Source organism: Cherax quadricarinatus, chromosome 61 (genome assembly GCF_038502225.1).
Source record: "Cherax quadricarinatus isolate ZL_2023a chromosome 61, ASM3850222v1, whole genome shotgun sequence".
Lineage (NCBI taxonomy): Eukaryota > Metazoa > Arthropoda > Malacostraca > Decapoda > Parastacidae > Cherax > Cherax quadricarinatus.
This window is the reverse complement of record NC_091352.1, coordinates 6,053,426-6,077,839: the sequence shown is the minus strand read 5'-3', so window position 1 is coordinate 6,077,839 and position 24,414 is coordinate 6,053,426. Positions and strand designations below refer to the sequence as shown.

Genomic DNA, 24,414 nt, shown 5'->3' with positions numbered 1-24,414 from the left:
CACTCAGTAGAGCAACTTGAAAATGTTCTAGAGTGAAATGTTGTGCAAATAAAGGTTGTTCTGCACATTTATCCATTAATCATCGTCCTCCTTCCTTTGCAGTCAAACTTTCTGTCTTTGGCAAAACTTGATAACACTAACCAACAAAATTTAACTTTTTATTCAATTCAGAGACCAAATAGGTTGTTTTAAGCTATATTTGATGCACTGGTCACGTCTATTTAAGGTTGAAAAATCACATGACATGTACAGGTATTATATTACGCACAGATATTAACTATAACAAACGCAGTGACAAAAAAAAAAAAACTAGACTTAACGTAAATTCATTACAACAGAAATTTCCATACAGTCATATATATTTAAACACAATTTTCAGGGTTTTTTTTCCGCTGGTGTTTAGTACGGCTCTCCCGCAGCAGTGACCACCAGTAGTCTATCATCAAACTGATCGTCAGGTTTCTCCTGATACCTCCACCATGACGACTATGTTTTGGTGAAATCGTACATTGTTGGGTTATATTTCTCGGAAATTGTACTTGTTGGAACAAAACTAAGTTCTGATTTGTTCAGTGTCCCAAAGTTAGTTAGAAACGGATGCTTTTTAAACGTGAACTGAAAACTTTGTTTCTGAGTGTAATTATTCTGCCGTACACTTTAAGCAGTATACTTATGCAGATAAATGGTTCAGAGAACCGATAAGCTCATAAATTAGAAACATGTGCAACACTTGGGTATCGTATTATTTTCAAGACTGATGAACTGATTTACACTGACTCAAGGATGAGGGACTAATTACCTCAAATTTTCTGATCTTCACCATTCTTCTTTGTATTGGACTGAAGTTACTGTGTGGCGAAACGTTTCCACCACAAAGATACCCAAGTGATGTACATATGCTTAATTTATCAAGTAGTATACTCAACAGCCTCTCTCGTAGCATCGTCTCTGAGAGTCCTTAAGATTTCTCAATTTTATGCATATATTAAACAAATAAACCAACCATTCTAATAATATATTTCCATCTGTTTTCAGCACCTAACTCTGTCCTTCATACATCCCGCTCCAGTTCACTTTTCTCGTACATTTTATTAACCACCCCCTTCCATAATTAAGTTGCCTTGATTTTTATACTTATTGAAATTATTCTCCTTGTATTCTACCTCCCTCTTACTTTTATTGTAGCTACCAATAAATAATGTTCTCATATATCAGTTCCTTCTCTAAAAAAATCAGGCCTTTATCCATAGTTTATTATCATTATTATTATTATTTTATTGACAGCAGCAGGAAAAGTAGCAGTAAAACTCGTAAGTGTAGTGGTATGAGTAGTATTAATAGGTCTCCACAATTCAGACTAATTCTATCTTATCATTGAAGGGTAAAAGGAAGGGAGGAAGGGGGGTGAATAACTGTGAAAGAAAGGGAAGCAAGTGTAGACAATACAGAAGAACATGTGAAGCAACAGGAAGGAAAGGGTACGACAAAAGGGCTCTACGTGTGTCGTGTCAATCACTTCTACGTGACTGCCGTCAACTTGGTCTACATCCTCCTCCAACATTTTCCTTGACCCCGTTAAGGCTACCAACATTAAATTCATTTAGCGATCAGGGCTACCAACATGAAGTGCATTGCGGGAACATGGCTGCCAACATGGGCAGTTCTACGGTACTACTGCAGCCAACATGAGGTGCATTAGCATTAAAGAATTAAAGCTGCCAACATCAGTTCTACGGCACTACAACTACCAACACGAGCCATATTTTGGGTTAGGGCTTCGAAAGGGACCAAATATTAGGGAATAAAGCTGACATGATCTTCATATTATGGACACAGGCTACCAATACCAGCAATCATACTAAGGGTCAGAACTGCCATCATTAACTAAACTAAGGGCCAGGCCTGCCATCATTAACTAAACTAAGGGCCAGGCCTGCCATCATTAACTAAACTAAGGGCCAGGCCTGCCATCACAACTCACAATAAAGGCCAGGCTTGACCTCAGGAGACAAACTAAGGGCCAGAACTACCCTCAGGAACAAGACTAAGGGCCAGAACTGCCATGAATCATGAATCAAACTCAGGACCAAGATCACCACCATGAATCATGCTTGGAGCCATGACTGCCAACAGGAACCATACCATGGATCAGAATTACCAAAATGAATAATAAGGACCAGGAGAACCAGCATGGATCACGTTGAAGATCAAGATTACCAACAAGAGTCCTATTACAGTCAGTACTACGTACTTGTGCTGTACTACGAGTCAAGTAGCTGTAGGGGCGACTTTCTGTAAAGTAAAACTTATCTTCAATTCACTAAGTTACTTTACGGGGCTCCAGTGTCAGTTTATTAAAGCTTCCTTTAAATTTATAAATGTTATTTTCTTTAACTTAAACTAAGCTACAAAAACCTCTAAAATGTATGTATAACTAAAAATAAGCAAATAAGACAAGATTGTAGCTTCTGGATAGATGGTTAATGGGGTTCAACCCCTATAAGTACAATTTTATACAATTTTGGACGATTATAATTATCTTAAACAGTAACATGTGTAAATTGCCCACCATTAAACCTCTGTGTAACCTTTCCACTACGAGACAAGAACATTTTAATCCTTTAAATAGGGATTAAAGCAAATTCTCAGTATATATATATGCTCAGAGAAATACACCTTTTGATATATATATATATATATATATATATATATATATATATATATATATATATATATATATATATATATATATGTACATATATACATATATATATATATATATATATATATATATATATATATATATATATATATATATATATATATATATATATATATATTTAGTGACACATATAGCAACGCGGTGACAGAGCACGACCAGGAAACGTTCAAATCCTCACGATATCCTCGTAATGCTAGAAGAAAAGGTTACCAACTTTAGAGGCAGTATCAATAGTACCAATATATAAGTGGAAGAAGGGGTGCCAACATGAGTTGGAACAGGGGTGCCAACCTGTGGGGCTGGAGCTGGGGTGCCAACCTGTGGGGGCTCGGGCAGGGGTGCCAACCTGTGGGGGCTGGAGCAGGGGCGACAGCTTGTGAGACTGGAGCTGGAGTGCCAACCTGTGGGGCTGGAGCAGGGGTGCCAACCTGTGAGGCTGCAGTAGGGTGCCAGTCTGTGGGGCTGAAGCAGGGGTGCCAACCTGAGGAGCTTGAGCAGGGGTGCCAACTTGACAGGCTGGAGAAGGGGTGCCAGCCTGAGGGTCTGGAGCAGGGGTGACAGCCTGAGAGGGGTGCAGTAGGGGTGCCAACCTGAGAGGCTGGGGCTGGAGCAGTTTTTTTTTTTTTGGTTAATTGGGTTTAAAGCATGTTATAACATGCAGTCTGGTGAACAGGTAATTACCTGTTCACCAAACAAGAATACTTCAATCACTATTACAGGGATTGAAATAAACCCTCATCATTTATACACTGAGACATACACCTCTATGTAGGCTCAAGCAGGTGTGCTCCCTAGAGAGGTGGGGGCCACACCTAACATAATCCGCAGTAATAACCCAAGCACTACTCAGGCAGTCTGACAGCTACCACGCACTATAATTCCTAGGATTCTGCTGCTAAAACTACGCCTGTGTTCATTTGTCAAAAACACCTCAGTCATTTTTGTATATTAAATTGTAATTATCTGTATCCGCGCCGAAATATTATAGCTTCGGCGTAAATTAGGCCACGTTTGGAGCTTAATAAGAGAGGAACTTTTAGCTAGGAAAATTTAAATTAACAGAAATGGGGTTGCAGGAATTGATCATGTTCCACGCCCACACTACCTGAGTGATCATGTTCCACGCCCACACTACCTGGTTGATCATGTTCCACGCCCACACTACCTGGCTGATCATGTTCCACGCCCACACTGCCTGTCTGGTCATTTTCCACGCCCACACTACCTGTCTGGTCATTTTCCACGCCCACACTACCTGGCTGATCATGTTCCACGCCCACACTACCTGAGTGATCATGTTCCACGCCCACACTACCTGGCTGATCATGTTCCACGCCCACACTACCTGGCTGATCATGTTCCACGCCCACACTATCTGGCTGATCATGTTCCACGCCGACACTGCCTAGGTGGTCATGCTCTACGCTCACAGTGCCTGGCTGGTCATATTCCACGCCCACACTGCCTGTCTGGTCATGTTCCACGCCCACACTGCCTGTCTGGTCATTTTCCACGCCCACACTACCTGTCTGGTCATTTTCCACGCCCACACTGCCTGTCTGATCATTTCCCACGCCCACACTGCCTATCTGGTCATTTCCCACGCCCACACTGCCTGTCTGGTCATTTTCCACGCTCACACTGCCTGTCTGGTCATTTTCCACGCCCACACTGCCTGGCTGGTCATGTTCCACGCCCATAAGCCTGACATCTATAGTGGGCAAGTTATTAGAATCAATTATAGCTGACATTATCAGAAGTCACCTTGAAGAGCATAACTTGATAAATGAATCTCAGCGTGGATTCACGAGAGGTCGTTCCTGCCTGACAAACTTACTGACGTTCTTCAATAGAACATTTGAGGCAGTTGACAGTGATAAGGAATATGATATTGTTTATTTGGATTTTAGTAAAGCCTTCGACAGAGTACCTCACAAGAGACTCTTAAGAAAAGTGGCAGCTCATGGTATAGGAGATAAAGTTCTAGCATGGATTGAGGCATGGCTTACCAATAGAAAGCAGAGAGTTACCATTAATGGAGTGAAATCTGAATGGGGATTAGTCACTAGTGGCGTTCCACAAGGATCAGTTTTAGGCCCTCTCTTGTTCATAATTTACATTAATGACCTTGATGAAGGGATTACGAGTGACATGAGTAAGTTTGCTACAAAGATAGGCCGTATAATTCACTCTGAGGAGGATATCAATGAACTCCAGGACGATTTGGACAAATTAATGTCTTGGTCTGAAAAATGGCAGATGAAGTTCAATGTGGATAAGTGTAAGGTACTTCCCCTTGGTAATGAAAATAACCCTCGAAGCTATAATCTAGGTGAAGTAGAGCTTGATCATACAGAATGTGAAAAAGACTTGGGAGTCATGGTAATGGCAATATAAACACAAATGCAGTATAATGTGATCCTTTATTGACTACGTTTCGCCCACACAGTGGGCTTTTTCAAGTCACAAACAGTTCTGTTTGTGACTTGAAAAAGCCCACTGTGTGGGCGAAACGTAGTCAATAAAGGATCACATTATACTGCATTTGTGTTTATATTGCCATTGTGTCGGTATTTTATACCATTTATTTCCAAGACAGCAGTGCCTAAGTGTGCGCAACAAGGCTAACAGATTACTAGGATTTATCTCAAGAAGTATAAGTAACAGAAGTCCAAAAGTTACTTTACAGCTCTATACATCACTAGTGAGGCCTCATTTAGATTATGCTGCTCAGTTTTGGTCCCCTTACTACAGGATGGACATAGACCCATTAGAGAACATACAGAGAAGAATGACTAAAATGATTTACTGTGTAAGGAACCTCCCGTATGAAGATAGACTTAAAGCCTTAAATCTCCACTCTCTGGAGAGGCGCAGAATGAGGGGAGATATCATTGAAGTGTATAAGTGGATGACAGGCATAAACAAAGGAGATATTAATAAAGTACTGAGGGTGTCGAACTAGGTAAGAACCAGAAATAATGGATATAAGTTGGATAAATTTAGATTTAGAAAGGACATAGGTAAGTACTGGTTTTCTAACAGAGTTGTAGATGCGTGGAACAGTCTTCCCAGTGGGGTGATAGAGGCTAGGACCTTGGGTAGGTTTAAGAAGAGACTGGACAAATATATGAGTGGGAGGGGCTGGGTTTGATTGGTGTCATGGGGTACGGGAGTTATTTCTTTGGTAGCTTTAGGTAGAGGTCGTTTTGATAAGGACCTGCCTCGTATGGGCCAGTAGGCCTTCTGCAGTGTTCCTACATTCTTATGTTCTTATACTGCCTGTCTGGTCATTTCCCACGCCCACACTGCCTGTCTGGTCATTTTCCACGCCCACACTGCCTGTCTGGTCATTTTCCACGCCCACACTGCCTGGCTGGTCATGTTCCAAGCCCATACTGCCTGTCTGGTCATTTCCCACGCCCACACTGCCTGTCTGATCATTTTCCACGCCCACACTGCCTGTCTGGTCATTTTCCACGCCCACACTGCCTGTCTGGTCATTTTCCACGCCCACACTGCCTGTCTGGTCATTTCCCACGCCCACACTGCCTGTCTGGTCATTTTCCACGCCCACACTGCCTGTCTGGTCATTTTCCACCACGCCCACACTGCCTGGCTGGTCATTTTCCACGCACACACTGCCTGTCTGGTCATTTCCCACGCCCACACTGCCTGTCTGGTCATTTTCCACGCCCACGCTGCCTGTCTGGTCAGTTTCCACGCCCACACTGCCTGTCTGGTCATTTTCCACGCCCACATTGCCTGTCTGGTCATTTTCCACGCCCACACTGCTTGTCTGGTGATTTCCCACGCCCACACTGCCTGTCTGGTCATTTTCCATGCCCACACTGCCTGTCTGGTCATTTTCCACGCCCACAAAGCCTGGCTGGTCATGTTCCACGCCCACACTGCCTGGTTGGTCATGTTCCACGCCCACACTGCCTGGCTAGTCATGTTCCACGCCCACACTGCCTGGTTGGTCATGTTCCACGCCCACACTGCCTGGCTAGTCATGTTCCACGCCCACACTGCCTGGTTGGTCATGTTCCACGCACACACTGCCTGGCTGGTCATATTCCACGCCCACACTGCCTGGCTGGTCATGTTCCACGCCCACACTGCCTGGTTGGTCATGTTCCACGCCCACACTGCCTGGTTGGTCATGTTCCACGCACACACTGCCTGGCTGGTCATATTCCACGCCCACATTGCCTGGCTGGTCATGTTCCACGCCCACACTGCCTGGCTGGTCATGTTCCACGCCCACACTGCCTGTCTGGTCATTTTCCACGCCCACGCTGCCTGTCTGGTCAGTTTCCACGCCCACACTGCCTGTCTGGTCATTTTCCACGCCCACATTGCCTGTCTGGTCATTTTCCACGCCCACACTGCCTGTCTGGTGATTTCCCACGCCCACACTGCCTGTCTGGTCATTTTCCATGCCCACACTGCCTGTCTGGTCATTTTCCACGCTCACAAAGCCTGGCTGGTCATGTTCCACGCCCACACTGCCTGTCTGGTCATTTTCCACGCCCACACTGCCTGTCTGGTCATTTCCCACGCCCACACTGCCTGTCTGGTCATTTTCCACCCCCACACTGCCTGGCTGGTCATGTTCCACGCCCACACTGCCTGGCTAGTCATGTTCCACGCCCACACTGCCTGGCTGGTCATGTTCCACGCACACACTGCCTGGCTGGTCATGTTCCACGCACACACTGCCTGGTTGGTCATGTTCCACGCCCACACTGCCTGGCTGGTCATGTTCCACGCCCACACTGCCTGGCTGGTCATGTTCCACGCCCACACTGCCTGGCTGGTCATGTTCCACGCCCACACTGCCTGGCTGGTCATGTTCCACGCCCACACTGCCTGGCTGGTCATGTTCCACGCACACACTGCCTGGCTGGTCATATTCCACGCCCACACTGCTGGTGGTCATGTTCCACGCCCACACTGCCTGGCTGGTCATGTTCCACGCCCACACTGCCTGGCTGGTCATGTTCCACGCCCACACTGCCTGGCTGGTCATGTTCCACGCCCACACTGCCTGGCTGTTCCACGTGCATGTTCCACGCCCACACTGCCTGGCTGGTCATGTTCCACGCCCACACTGCCTGGCTGGTCATGTTCCACGCCCACACTGCCTGGCTGGTCATGTTCCACGCCTGCACACTCAACTAGCCGGTGATGGATGAATATCCTAGCCATTTTCTTCGTTGGTTTTCTACCTCCATATCTGACTTCTTTTGCTAAATTTAAGTTGGTCAGTATAATTATGTAGATAATGCTAGGATGCTCACATTGACCCAGAAATTCATTGTTTATTACACATACTTACACTGGTCAAGACTTGCTAAAAAATGGGAATAACTCAACTTTCAGAACAATAAACATATTGTAAAACATTGTTGAAAAAGGCCTTTTATTACTAAGATGTATCACAAACAGGAGGCTTTACTGAAAAAAAGATATTTTGTTATATATATCTTCCACTACTTAAGGGCTCACATTCCCCTTCAAGGGAAGTTCCTTGATGCCATCGAGGTGCTCTTGATTCAAGTATTTGAACTTTCCTTACCCTTAGCTGGATCGAACCTAAAAACCTAGCATTCCCCCAGGCGCTGCATGACCCCTACAGGGTTAAATAATTGTAATAATAATCGTGGGCTCAAAGTCACTGCAACCTATACAAATTATTATTATAATCAAAAAGAAGCGCTAAGCCACAAGGGCTATACAGCGCTGCAACCTATACAAAATAATTTTGCCTTGGAAGAGTATGGTTGTGGTAAACCTGTTCCTTTTGTAAGACTCATTACAGGCAGTCACGACACCTTCTCCACCCAAGTACGCTCGCCAGGGGTTAATACATACTCTCTGCCATTATGGGTGAGTATTTCCACTGAATTTAGGGCTGGGAGAATTACAACACCCTGGGGAATGCAAGGGGAGTGTAGCAGTGCGGGAGTGACTCGCCTGCAGGAATGTTATGATCACTTGTCCCTAAGGTGAGCTATTTTCCGAGTAGTGTTGCAGTCTTCAGCCTGATAACAGCTAAACGTACCTCATTATAGGGCGACGCTGCCACCCGTGGGTGACAACTGAGCTTTTTTTTACCTGAAAGAAATATGTTACCCAAGGAAACTCTTGTGGGAGCGAGATAATTCCCCGTGGTGAAGGTACTCGAAGGAATGGGTGTTCGTAGAGGGCCTCTCAAGGAAGATACCTTGATGCCGTTGAGGGGATCGTGATCAAAAGAGTCAGACCCGTCCACTTGTTCCTTGAATCGAACCTGAATGCCTTCCATTACCTCCAGTAGTAGTGGTAATATAGTAGTAGTAATCATAGTATCAACTGAGGTGTTTATGTCTCTGATTTACTTCAACTGTTTCTCAGTCATCTTAATATTATTAATATGGTAACACTTTTCTAGTCGCTGACATCTGTCAACAAATTTGACCCGGTAATAGGGATAACACAAAAGTTATAACTTTTGACCTTAAAAAGTAAGTAATCATGATTTTGGCAAACAAATTCACCTATAATTATCTCACTATATAATTATAAAAATTATCATTGATGAATCCACGGATAGGGATACTTCATGAGTTTTTCCTGGTCGCCTTATTACAAGACGATATCCTGGGGATTACCGCACCATAATTTGATAGCGCACGATATCTGTTATTATTATATTCATGACCAAAAGGGGGGATCAAAGAACGCATTGGAAATGGGAAGTAATTAGTTCAGTCCAAGGATGGGAAGGGGTAGCCCAAGTCCTTGGATCAAGAGCACATCGGCGGCATCCAGACACCTACTTGAAGGAATATCTTGCGGATACTTCTGCAGTGAATTCAAACTTACAGTAACTATTTTTGTTAAAAAAAAAAAAAAAAGAATATTCCAATTAAAATTTGTCAGCGTATTTTTTTTAGAAACCAATACGTATTTCGCTTTCCGAGAATACCTTTGTTTCTGTACGATGCTGTGAGAATGAACAGCTACGCCCAATTCTACACAAATATAATAATAATAATAATAATAATAATAATAATAATAATAGGTGATGAAGTAGGCACTCGCTGGAAAATATGGGTCAAGACAGACTTTTGCATATAGCCCGTATTTTGTGATTTTAATTTTCCACTAGTATTTTTTTCTGATGTCTCGTGAAATGGTTTACTTTAGTAATTCCAAACTTGGCAAACTGTTACCTTAGACTTTTAACATGTACTAATTACAATTAATTCTTCTCGTTTACAACTTTAGTAGTGACAGTCATTAGGACCATTATTTGTCTATATTAGAGGCAGGCGTTAGCTATTATAATTACATTAAAAACGGTCCAACAAAGATGCAATGGATTGGTATATATTTTATCAATGTTTGTCTTGAATGGGTGAAGAGACATATAACTAATTACTTAAACTTTCAACACTTATTATATAACTGTACAAATTCTGTTGCCATACACTCATCACTGTAAACGAACAAATTTAATAACATTAAAGTGTTGTTCATAGATTTCTTCATGTGGGAACTTATTTTTAGCGGAGTAAATGAGATCTTGAGGGAAGTTCTGGCTTATTATCGTTGCATTAAGTGGCGAGGCAAGCATGAAAGAATAAAGAGAACGTTATATTTCTTCTGATTGCTCTTCTAATCGATAAAAATATTTCTTCTGATTCCTCTTGTAATCGAAGTTACTTAGTCTGCTTATAATCTAGTGAAGCTTCTGAAATGGTTATAATCCAGTGGCTTCCAATCATTTTATATTTATTTTAGGCTCCTAAAGCATGATTAGCCTAATTATGCTTTTAAAACTGTTTTAGAATGGGTTATTTCAACACTGAATTACCTAAGATTATATATAATATAATATAATATATATATATATATATATATATATATATATATATATATATATATATATATATATATATATATATATATATATATATATATGTATATATATATATATATATATATATATATCTTTATTCCGAAACATTTCGCCTACACAGTAGGCTTCTTCAGTCGAATACAGAAAGTATGCAGGAACAGTAGAGATGTGAAGACGATGTAATCAGTCCATCACCCTTAAAGTCGTAGATTTGAGGTTGTCAGTCCCTCAGCCTGGAGAAGTTCTGTTCCATAGTCTGGAACTACTCTTTCACAGTGGTTGTTTTGCATATTTTAAAATCACCTGTTTACTGTGATCTTATTGCATATATATATATATATATATATATATATATATATATATATATATATATATATATATATATATATATATATATATATATATATATATATATATATATGTCGTGCCGAATATGTAAAACTGGTCTATTAGCAAGAACTCATTTAAAATTAAGTCTTTTCTAAAATTTTCTCTTATACTTTTAAAGATATATTTTTTCATTAATTTTGATGTAAAAATTTATAATTTTGCACCAAAAGGAACTTGGAAAACTTACCTAACCTTATTATAACAAGCGCAATTTATTTTAGCCTAACCCAACTAAATATATTTTAGATTTGTTTACAATAATTTAATACTAAACAAACACAGTGAAATATATTTTTTTCGTTAGGTTCAGAATGATTTTGGCGAAATTATTGCATACACAAATTTTCGCTTGTCCTATATTGCAAGATGAGCGTTGCTATTTAAGCCAAGATCGCAAGTTCTGCCTATTCGGCACGACATATATATATATATATATATATATATATATATATATATATATATATATATATATATATATATATATATATATATATATATATATATATATATAATGTACCGAATATGTAAAACTTGCAATTTTGGCTTAAATATCAACGCTCTTCTTGCTGAATAAGGCAAGCGAAAATTTGTGTATGCAATAATTTCGCAAAAATCATTCTGAGCCTAACGAAAAATATATATTTCATTGTGTTTGTTTTTTAAATTATTGTAAACCTATCCAAAATAAATTTAGTTGGATTAGGCTAAATTAAATTGCGCTTGTTATAATAATGTTAGTTAAGTTTTCTAAGCTTCTTTTGGTACAAAATTATTAATTTTTACATTAACATAAATGAAAAAAACTATATCTTTAAACGTATAAGAGAAAATTTTAGAAGGGACTTACTTTTAAATGAGTTCTTGCTAACTGACAGTTAGACCAATTCCATAATAATAATAATTTTCTCTACTTTTTACTCGGCAGTCCAGGGCCAGTCGCGGGGTCAAAACAGCTTGGGACTCCAACATGAGGACATGGACGATGGAGACTTCCAGGACCCCCGGAGACACGGTAATGGCTTTTCCCGTGGGTTCGAAAGGGATGTGTTCGACAGACGTGATTTCGATAGCCCTGGATTTCGAAATCCCGGGTTCGATAATCGCAATTTCGATAGCCCTGGAGTTCGAAAACCTGGGTTCGATAACCATGATTTTGATGGTCCTGGGTTCGATGATTTTGAGCTGGAAGGTCCCGGGTTGAACTCGCCCGAAGCGAGGTTGCCTCCGGATGAACGTACAGATAAAGGAGTGAACACAATGCTGAATGTGGACCACCTGAACGTCCCTCCAGGCAACTTGACATGCTACTCCTGCAAGCTGGACTTCCGAAAGGCGGTCTACCAGTGGAACCACCCGTGCCTCGGCCGACACCACGGTATGAACGTCAGTGCCGACTACTTGGTGGCTTGTGGTCCTAATGACATCTTTTGCAGGGTGAGTTAAATCCTTCCCGCACCCTATTACACCCCATTTTCACTAAATTTTCCACTCGAAGAGTAGAAAATATAGTGGAGAGGGTTCTTGATCAAAAGAATTGCAGCTAGTCCATCTTTCTCACTTCTCGAATCAATTCTGATTACCTTTCTCCCCAGGTGCTGTGTGATCCCTACCCATGCTTTTCGAAATACTAGCAGGCGTCGCTTGGGTAATATCTTTAGCTAGGTTAGGTTCACACGTACAGATATAAGAGAGGTAAGGCCAAACACTAGTGAAAATCAATTCTGGGGACGAGGTCACCACTTTAGGTGTGGTCTATGCAGTGATCCATTCAGTCACGTTACCAGATACCTCTATGGGGGTATGCTAGATCAAGCCATCAGGTAATATTTTCAAGCAGTTATTCTACTATACACGGATATTTTAGTGTAGCACGTTACTTTATGACTTAAGAAATCGTAATGACACGATTGCAAATAAACCATACCCCCGGCCGGGATTGAACCCGCGGTCATAGAGTCTCAAAACTCCAGCCCGTCGCGCTAACCACTAGACCAGCTAGCCACAATAAGATTCATCCATTACGATTTCTTAAGTCATGTTGACGGCAGTGAAGGGACTTGAGCTAGAGTTCGTCACGGCCACGCTAGCTGGAGATTCGTCTGTAAAAACTTGCATTTGTGGTCACAGAGGTGCCTGTGCTAACCTTCCTATGGTGTAGAAATATACCTAGTTGGATGAATCTTATTGTGGCTAGCTGGTCTAGTGGTTAGCGCGACGGGCTGGAGTTTTGAGACTCTATGACCGCGGGTTCAATCCCGGCCGGGGGTATGGTTTGTAGCACGTTACCATGCACAGGTAGTGAGTAAAGGTACTTTACCGCACATGATTAATATTAAGCAAATAGGACACGTCCACCATGATGGTTGGTTCATTATGATTAAGCCTTTCGACTACATGGAGGTCATCAAAGCTGAGTGCAACTTGTTCACTAAGACAAGAATACTTTAATCCCTAAAATATACACGGAGGTATACACGTATTGGTGTATATATTTTTGCGCGTTATCATATATTTTTTTATTGGATAATCAACCGCAGATACTTAAATACTAATTCATCATTTACTAATAATTAGTACTTGGTTTTAATGTAGTGGTAATAATAATAATAAATACATTTCCGTGCGTGAGTCCTTGTCGACCAATATAATGTGTGCTTCATTTTTCCTAGAAAAATAAAAGTACATTTTAATCTCGGACTAATAAAACCAGGTTTAAAACAGTAATTTATGAGCTAGAATAAGAGTGCGTGTGGATGAGGTAACTAGAGTATATTAGACAGCAGGGAACGGGGTGGACCTCACACTAGTATAGTGACGCCAGGTCTTTGATGGACCCCCTTCCCCTCACAATTAGCTGAACTATGCACTTGGCGTGTTTATGTTGGAAAAGTGTTCTTAACACCCTCCCTGGGTCCCATGAAATGCAGTGGTTTCACTACATGAAATATTTACCAAGCATTCTTCGCGCTGGTTTAGCACTGATGCAGAAGAATATATTCAATTTACAATAAAATTACAGAACTTCTATAATTATAAATTGATAATTATATTCCCAGGCGCTGTATGTATGGCCGTTAGATGTATAATTATTCCAAATAAGTACTGAGGTTCTGCAATCAAGTGATTTAAGTCAGTTGACGTGACACCTGTCACCCTTCAAAGGGGTGCCTTGACGCTGCTCGAAAGATCGCTTTTGGCCTCTTACATTTTTACACAATTTGAATTCAAAATAGTGCGAGCCAGATTTTTTTTTACGAATTAACTTTTTTAGCATGATAATCTTCCTGGGCGAGGCTAAACCCATAGGGCAGAGAGGCTCTCGTTCTTTGGATCAAAAGTCCTTCACGTGAATGAATTAGTGAAACTATTTAATAATATTATTATAAAAAAATGCTTAATCAATATGTATCATTCATTTATGGTGAAATAATTTGACAGTGATGTAATTTACAACTTCGAATTTTTTTTACAGTATTTGGATTTGAGTCTTATTTACAACTAATACCCAATTTGTAAATGGAAAGTAGATCGCGTGTTGTTAAGCTCTAGATCATGTTCCAGTTTGTACTGGAGCTTCTAGTTTATATTTTCCAGCCAGGGTTTCGTAATTCTTAATTAATTCAATTCAATTTAATTCAATTCAAGTTTATTCTCTTTAAGGGTTACAATGTGGGGTTTACAGGTTTTGGGTATTGTGTGGTTTACATGTTATAAAATACTAATTACAGAGGGGGCCACTAGGACACCTAGCATGGCTAGGCATTTCGAGCAGACTTAGATTAATTCTTAACATTAAATCCTTACAGATTATGGTATTTAGGCTAAGTGACTACATCATAATTTGTGAGTCTAGCAATGTGAATGCTTTTGTTTTGGCACAATACAAGGTGTCTATATTGGAGTATCATAGGCAAACTTATGACTAGTTAGGATTTATTATTTTAAGATTAAGATTAGTATTTCTGGGTTTATAGTCAGTGGGTGAATGAGTGTAATTGTGAACCACCAGGTGGTTATCATGTAGTTAGTTGTCGGGGTGGATCAGGGAGATAAGATGTTTTCTAACTGTAGTTTTGAAAGTGATGAATGTGTCTGCAGTTCTCGAGTTTTCAGGTAGGATGTTCCAGATTTTAGGTCCTTTGAAATACATTGAATTTTTGTAAAGGTTTAGTCGAACACGGGGAATGTCATAGAGATGTTTGTGTCGTGTTATGCCTGTGGATCCTGTCACAACTATCAAGAAAGCGTTTTAGGTCAAGGTTAATATTGGAATTTAAGGTCCTGTAGATATAGATTGCACAGTAGATACTAATGCCGGAAAAAAAATCCCCCCCCCCAGTACCAACAATACCACCAGTCCGATGACATTCTTCTTTGCAAATATACAGGGTCTAAAGCCAGCAACAAACAACAAAATACCTTTCATCCGTGGACTGCTTGCAGAGGCAAAGGCAATGTTCGCGGCTTTCACTGAGACCCACATAAAGGATCACTTAGACAACGAAATATGGATCCCAGGTTACAACCTATACAGATGTGACAGAGTGAACAGGCAAAAGGGGGGGGGGGGCTGTATATTGCAGAGTCACTTGTTTGCACAGAACTGCTAAATGCCTCAAATGATGTAGTGGAAGTTTTAGCAGTAAAGGTCGAGAACCAAAACCTAGTCATTGTGGTAGTCTACAAGCCTCCGGATGCAACATCCCAGCAATTCCAGGAACAGCTGTTAAAAATTGACCACTGTCTGGAAAATCTTCCAGCTCCTGCACCCAACATCTTGCTCCTGGGGGATTTCAACTTAAGGCACCTAAAATGGAGGAATATAGCAAATAATATTGTTGCAGTAATAACACCAAGAGGCAGCTCTGATGAAAACTCACACTCACACGAGCTTTTAAATCTCTGCACAAAATTCAATTTAAACCAGCAAATAATAGAGCCTACTAGAATGGAGAATACACTAGACCTCATCTTCACTAACAATGATGATCTGATAAGAAATGTCAACATATCAAAAACAATATACTCAGATCACAACATAATTGAGGTTCAGACATGTATGCGTGGAGCCCCAGACCGACAAAATGAGATTAGTCACGAGGGAGCATTCACCAAATTCAACTTCAATAACAAAAACATAAAGTGGGACCAAGTAAACCAAGTCCTAACCGATATAAGCTGGGAAGATATACTAAGCAACACAGACCCCAACTTATGCCTAGAACAGATTAACTTGGTGGCACTCGATGTATGCACAAGACTTATTCCTCTAAGAAAAAGGAGGAGTAGATGTAAAATAGAAAGAGACAGGCGCTCTCCTTACAGGCGACGGAAAAGAATAACAGAGCGGCTAAAAGAGGTCAATCTATCTGAAATGCGTTGGGAGACACTGGTCAGAGAAATAGCAAACATCGAACTTAAGCTAAAGGAATCTTATAGGAGTCAGGAATCGCGGGAAGAACTAAAAGCCATAAATGAAATCGAAAGAAACCCAAAGTATTTCTTCTCCTATGCCAAATCAAAGTCGAGAACAACGTCCAGTATTGGGCCCTTACTTAAACAAGATGGGTCCTACACAGATGACAGCAAGAAAATGAGTGAGCTACTCAAGTCCCAATATGACTCAGTTTTTAGCAAGCCACTAACCAGACTGAGAGTCGAAGATCAAAATGAATTTTTTATGAGAGAGCCACAGAATTTGGTTAACACAAGCCTATCTGATGTTATCCTGATGCCAAATGACTTCGAACAGGCGATAAATGACATGCCCATGCACTCTGCCCCAGGGCCTGACTCATGGAACTCCGTGTTCATCAAGAACTGCAAGAAGCCCCTATCACGAGCCTTTACCATCCTATGGAGAGGGAGCATGGACACGGGGGTCGTCCCACAGTTACTAAAAACAACAGACATAGCCCCACTCCACAAAGGGGGCAGTAAAGCAACAGCAAAGAACTACAGACCGATAGCACTAACATCCCATATCATAAAAATCTTTGAAAGAGTCCTAAGAAGCAAGATCACCACCCATCTAGAAACCCATCAGTTACACAACCCAGGGCAACATGGGTTTAGAACAGGTCGCTCCTGTCTGTCTCAACTATTGGATCACTACGACAAGGTCCTAGATGCACTAGAAAACAAAAAGAATGCAGATGTAATATATACAGACTTTGCAAAAGCCTTCGACAAGTGTGACCATGGCATAAAGCGCACAAAATGCGTGCTAAAGGAATAACAGGAAAAGTCGGTCGATGGATCTATAATTTCCTCACTAACAGAACACAGAGAGTAGTAGTCAACAGAGTAAAGTCCGAGGCAGGCACGGTGACAAGCTCTGTTCCACAAGGCACAGTACTCGCTCCCATCTTGTTCCTCATCCTCATATCTGACATAGACAAGGATGTCAGCCACAGCACCATGTCTTCCTTTGCAGATGACACCCGAATCTGCATGACAGTGTCTTCCATTGCAGACACTGCAAGGCTCCAGGCGGACATCAACCAAATCTTTCAGTGGGCTGCAGAAAACAATATGAAGTTCAACGATGAGAAATTTCAATTACTCAGATATGGTAAACACGAGGAAATTAAATCTTCATCAGAGTACAAAACAAATTCTGGCCACAAAATAGAGTGAAACACCAACGTCAAAGACCTGGGAGTGATCATGTCGGAGGATCTCACCTTCAAGGACCATAACATTGTATCGATTGCATCTGCTAGAAAAATGACAGGATGGATAATGAGAACCTTCAAAACGAGGGATGCCAAGCCCATGATGACACTCTTCAGGTCACTTGTTCTATCTAGGTTGGAATATTGCTGCACACTAACAGCACCTTTCAAGGCAGGTGAAATTGCTGACCTAGAAAATGTACAGAGAACCTTCACGGCGCGCATAACGGAGATAAAACACCTCAATTACTGGGAGCGCTTGAGGTTCCTGAACCTGTATTCCCTGGAACGCAGGCGGGAGAGAGACATGATTATATACACCTGGAAAATCCTAGAGGGACTAGTACCGAACTTGCACACGAAAATCACTCACTACGAAAGCAAAAGACTTGGCAGACGATGCAACATCCCCCCAATGAAAAGCAGGGGTGTCACTAGCACGTTAAGAGACCACACAATAAGTGTCAGGGGCCCGAGACTGTTCAACTGCCTCCCAGCATACATAAGGGGGATTACCAACAGACCCCTGGCAGTCTTCAAGCTGACACTGGACAAGCACCTAAAGTCGGTTCCTGATCAGCCGGGCTGTGGCTCGTACGTTGGTTTGCGTGCAGCCAGCAGTAACAGCCTGGTTGATCAGGCTCTGATCCACCAGGAGGCCTGGTCACAGACCGGGCCGCGGGGGCGTTGACCCCCGGAACTCTCTCCAGGTAAACTCCAGGTAGTAAGTGTGGATGTTCTGAACAGGGAGTAAGTTTAGATCTATGAAGAGTGGGGGGGGGTTGCCAGGGATGGGATTTAGTGATTATTGTTACTGCGGCTTTTTGTTGGGTTATTATTGGCTTTAGGTGTGTTGCTGCAATTGAACCCCAAGCACAGATAGCATAGGTGAGGTATGGATATATAAGTGAATGGTATAGTGTGAGAAGGCAGTTTGCGGCACGTAGTATCATATCTTGGAGAGGATGCCCACCGTTTTGGATACTTTTTTTGTTATGTGTTGGATATGAGTGCTGAAATTTAGGTTGTTGTCGAGGTATAGGCCAAGGAATTTGCCCTCATTATGTCTGGCAATTAGTATTGTCGATCTTAATGTTAAGTTGCGCAACACCTGCTCTGCTACCAAACATAATATAGTAGGCTTTGCCAGTGTTAAGTGTAAGTTTATTGGCTGTCATCCAAGTCGATATTTTGAGCAGCTCCTCGTTAACAATGGTGTTGAGGGTGGCAAGATTAGGGTGGGAGATGACATAAGTCGTGTCGTCAGCAAAGAGAATGGGTTTCAGGTGTTGGGATATGTTTGGAAGATCATTGATGTAAATGAGGAAGAGCAGGGGTCCAAGGACACTTCCCTGCGGAACTCCAGTATCAAGTGGCTGTATTGATGAGGCTGTGTCTTTAATGGTGACATACTGATACCTATTAGAAAGGTAGGATTTAAAATATGCAAGTGCATGGCCTCTTATACCATAATGGTCAAGTTTGTGGAGGATGCCGTGGTTTACTGTGTCAAACGCTTTTCTTAGGTCAATAAAAATTCCTAGCGGATATTCCTTATTTTCCAATGCTGTGTAAAGCAGGTCTAGCATTTTTATAATTGCATCATTAGTGCTTTTATTTTTCCTGAATCCAAATTGGAAGGGGTTGAGTATGTTTTGTGACGTTATAAATGAATATAGTCTCCTGTGCACGAGTTTCTCGAAGATTTTGGATAGCAATGGTAAGTTTGATATTGGCCTATAGTTGTTTACGTCTGTAGGGTCACCACCTTTATGTATTAAGGTTTAATTAATGTGTATTGTGGCAGGTGGAGAGGACGGAGGTGAATGGAGTGTTGATAACCCTCACCAGGGAGTGCACAGATGTTTGCTACTTCGGCTGCCGACCCAAGGGCTTCGGCATCAGCTACGAGTCATGTGCCAAGTGCTGTACCATCCACGCTTGTAATGATATGTACCCACTCAGTAGAGCCTCCACTGATACATGGCCCTCAGCATTCACACTCCTGGCCTGGTGCCTTGTCATATTCAGCCGACAGAAAGTTTCAGTGTGAGAACACTGCAGCGACGCACACTACGAACTGAAATTAAATACCTCAACATTTTTACTGGTTATCTTAGTGTCCGAATAATGCTGGGATCTCCAGCTCAAATGGACTTGATTTTGAGACAACATTATCATACCCGGGCTGGTTGGGTTATTAGGTTGAAAGCCTATCGACTACGCTCTAGTCATTTTAAGGATACTTATGACCCGTTGCTCTATAGCCCTTGTGGCTTAGCGCTTCTTTTTTATTATAATAAATTATCACCCGTTCACTATTTTAGAATGTTTTAATCCCTAATATACTCCATTTATGCAATTTTTTTAGGTGCTAACTTTCATTATTTTGCATCCAGAATATCCTATAAACCTAACTCATTGTTAAAATTTACATAATATAGTTTAATTTTGCTAACTTATCTAAGAACTGACAAATACATTTTATCAAATATATTTATTTTTTCCCGTTTCCCTTGAATTTGTGAATATAGCCACAATACCCTTACTATCATATGTGTGGTGACTAATGAAATTTTGCTATGATACTCCTCAACTCAGGGGCTTTTGTATAGATCACTCTTTGCCTTAGCATTTAGACCTAATGATGTAATGTATCCATAAACCTCATATTCCTAAATAAATCCTACATATGAGATTTTGCAGATGAGGTCACATAGTGGTGAATTCACGTCATGCATATACTGCTGGTAAATTGTAAGGTAGTAATAATGTACTGTTCACAGGCTGCGACAAGTGTTTGAAGAATTTTGAGATGCTGGGGCAGATAATTTTTTTTTTATCGCTTTCCTGTCGAAAAAGACCGTGGAGCCAAGAGGATAGTGGTAATCAAAAAATGAAAACTGAAAGGTATGTTACCATACCTTTCAATGGAGAGGCTTTTGATCCAAGGAACTAGATAATTCCTCCCCTCCTATGATCGAACCCGATTGCTTCCCATTCCCCAATCTTTAAGCTGACATTTCTGTACACATTTTATTTAATTTTATCAAAGAAATACACATTTACATTTTTAATAAACAGCTAATTTAATATATTTTTAGTTAGATTCGAAGGAACAAGAATGAACACTGCACTAGGCTTACTAGCCCATGTTAGGTCCAATTAACCACATTCAGTTCATAGCTGCCCACCTTCTATTTGAAGCTTCATAAATATTATTATTAAATTTAGTGGAGAGCTAAATCTGTTGGGGTTATACAGTACCTGGGAAATGGGAAGCAATCAGGTTCAATACAAGTCCAATTCCTTGCATCAAAAGCCTGACCATCAAAGTATCTTCAGTGGGGGGTCATAAACATTGAGATACTCAGGTTAATACGCGTACAATACAAATACGAAAATATTACTTACACTAGCAGTAATGGCGGACATCTTTTAGCCCGCTAAATGCCATACCACGGCATCATTCATCCAGTCACTTCGCAAATATTAAGAGTTCGTATTTTGTTGGTCTTCATCGTGTCAGGTACAGCTAGGTTGATCAAGACGGGTCATGACCTGTTTTCTCCTTCATTGTCTCTACTGTGTAAGGGCAGGTTTCTCCTGGAAGACAAGTCGCCAGACCCGGAAACTTTCTACCAGTGTGAATATCAGAGACGCTGTATACCCGCCACTTACACGTAAAATTACCATCTGCGTATATCTTAACATTTTTTCTTCTGTCAGATGACATGTGTCTTTGGTGATCACAATGCAAATTTGTGACATGTTTGTCCCACACAAACACTATAGCTAGACGAGAGAGTGGATGTGACCAGCACTGTGATGGACGCAGCTGTAAACTCTGTAACAAGATTATTATTACAGTCTTGGGTGCGCTAAACCCATAGAAGACCTATAGCAACATTCTCAAATTTAAACGTATAATAAGCATGATATTTGTTTATAAATTTTACTTAACCAAATTATTTAAAATATTAACTTTGTTAGTTGTTACTAAGATCGTTTGAATATATATATATATATATATATATATATATATATATATATATATATATAATTATATGTAAAGGAAAAATTTTTCCTGTGGCAATATAGATATATAATTTTATATAATTCAGAAATGACGATGATTCCGAATAAAAATAAATAAGTGTGTAATATTTGATTTCTTATCTGTAATATTTGATTTGTATATTTATAATACTTATGAAATAAAATGTGAAAAAATACGTGATATCATTTATCCTCACATGACAAAAAACTGTTTATTGCAATATTTCCAGTTCTCTGCTAGTAAATTTTTTTTTTACCTCATCAGATAAAAATTATCTAATTACAGATACTTGGATGACACTGAGGTCAGCCTGGTTAGTCACCTTTGACCTGTCCCAAGGGAGCTGCCACTGAATGACTTGATCCGAGGAATTGGAGCTGCAGTATTACACTCCTTCACTGTATCACACCTGAACTATCCCCAGACACTGCATAGACTCCTACGTAGTGACCACTTTCCCATGAATAATCAAAATAACAAACTATAGTAGTATGCCCGTACGGGCATACTACTATATAGTCTTCTTTGTTATTTTGACTATAATAAGAAGACTTAGGATTATGTACATTATTAACTTCTGGAGACTGGTGACTAGCTCCTAGACACCTGGTGATAGGTGAAAGTTTATTTAGGTACAGGTACATAAGTACAATTATCACATATAGTATAAATTACCTAGGATAACCCAAAAAAAAGTCAACACAAAGTGACTTTTTCCCATAGGGGTGTAGCATGTGTAAAGAGACTCGCCCCGCCCGGGATTGAACCCAGGCTATCTCGGTTGTGGGCTGAACGTTGTATCAAAGAAGTATAATAGCATGTATTTGCAACACTAGTGATGTCATGAGGTCCATTGTTAACAGAGATTATGGTCCACATCCTGCTATGCAAACACCAGGAAATGTTAGTGGAAGAGCCAGGCTTAATTTATAAGGTTTGCTGGGACAAGTTACAATAATAATAACCACAACATAAACAAACAACAATAACAATAACCATAACAACCACAACAACAACAACTAATGTGTCCACATAGTGCAGTGTGGCATAAGTTTCTAATAATGTTGCATATTAGCCTTGAAGATTCGAAGTCAGTCAGAAGAGATAGTCATGAGTTATAACAAGGACACCAGGAGCTGAGACTCGACCCCTGCAACCAAACCTAGAAATTGTGGTCATAATTTCTTCAATAAAAATGGCATGTTTGGACATGTGCTACCCAAAACTAATTGGTCTCAGAGACCAATTAATAATTGATCAATTAATTAATTGGTCTCTCACCAATTAATAATTGATCTCTGAGAGCCCATATTTTAGAATACGTATATTAGGATATTGGTCTCTTTGAGACCAATATCCTAATATATCCTAAAATATATGGTGTGTATTTTAGGATATTGGTCTCTCAAAGAGACCAATATCCTAAAATACACACCATATTAAGTCTGAAGCTGCTGTTGAATTTGCATTATTAAGTATATTAAGTATTTAGCTTTATAGGGATTTTAAGTTAGTCAGATGAGGCACAGAAATTATTGCATGAAAACCAGTATTTCAATTTTCCTGATATTGTTTTCATAAAAACAGGTTAATTAGGACCTACACAGGTTAAAATAATTCCAAAACTTTTCTCTGAGATTGACCTAACACTTAATCTTTTCTTTTTTATCATGGACCATTTAAAGAAGAACCCTGTATCTGTGGTGTCAATATGTTACAGATTTCTAACAACATTCGAGAACAAATTATATAAAGAAATCTTGTTAATAAAAAAAAAAAAAAAGTTCTAATAGGCTAAAATCACGCCTTTAACAATGACTTTATTCATTACATAACAAAAATTACATTTTTCTCTATCAGTGACTTCTTCACTTGACAAAACTGAAATAATTCAATAATTATTTCCATTAGTAACCAAACTCATGAATTTACACAGTGGGGAAGGAAAGCTAGCTATGTTTCCCTGTTATATTCCATCATGCAGGATGGGGATCTTACAAGGTGTTGAAATCCATCAGCCTGAATTGGAGACTTCGGTGCAGTTACCTTCCTACATAACTCATCAAGCAAATTATGCCCGACGTCAGAAAGGATTTCTTGTAAGGGACATGGCTACAGTATCAACCTATGTTGCAGGGAAGTATTACTTGAACTTTTCTGCCAAGGATTGCAGATGCTCTTTGATATTGTCAAGCATAAGACGTTCATCCAGATTATTGCCGAGAGCTCCAGTGAGATTGTGGAAAGCAGACATGTCTAGTATCTACTTCTCTCTTCCAGAGTTCAAGCTTTCTGTAAAGTATGCCAAAAGTGCCAACTGTTTAGCAGTGGTATCATGTACTTTGTAGAAATAAATATAATTATTATTTCATTCACATTGGGAGTGCTAAACTTGCAGGAAAGTAGAGGCAGTGAGATTTATTCCAAAGAGGAGGTTAGCTCTGTTTCCTTTGACCAAGAGCCCTTCACTGGCATCAGGGCAAATACCCTGCAGTGCCTCAATACTGTACTGTAATTCAGTTTTTTTTAAAAATTATATACACTTACCTATTTTGTTACAGTAATAGTGTGCAGCCATATTGAATAGGAGTTAAAAGTATATTGCACTTGCTATACTGTTGCACAGTTGTGTATCAGAATCCCTTATGCTGCT

At 40.4% G+C, this 24,414-nt stretch overlaps 1 protein-coding gene across 1 annotated transcript in view; it reads left to right on the top strand.

The window, feature by feature from the left end:
* LOC128699409 (uncharacterized) overlaps positions 1-21,678 on the top strand; it is a 22,674-nt gene extending 996 nt beyond the window's left edge. Inside the window, exons 2-3 of the mRNA XM_053792089.2 lie at positions 11,950-12,458; positions 19,509-21,678. Of these exons, the coding sequence (XP_053648064.2) occupies positions 11,950-12,458; positions 19,509-19,754 (755 nt within the window). The 3' untranslated portion in view covers positions 19,755-21,678. The remainder of the gene's footprint in view (positions 1-11,949; positions 12,459-19,508) is intronic.
* Positions 21,679-24,414: the final 2,736 nt, after the last annotated feature.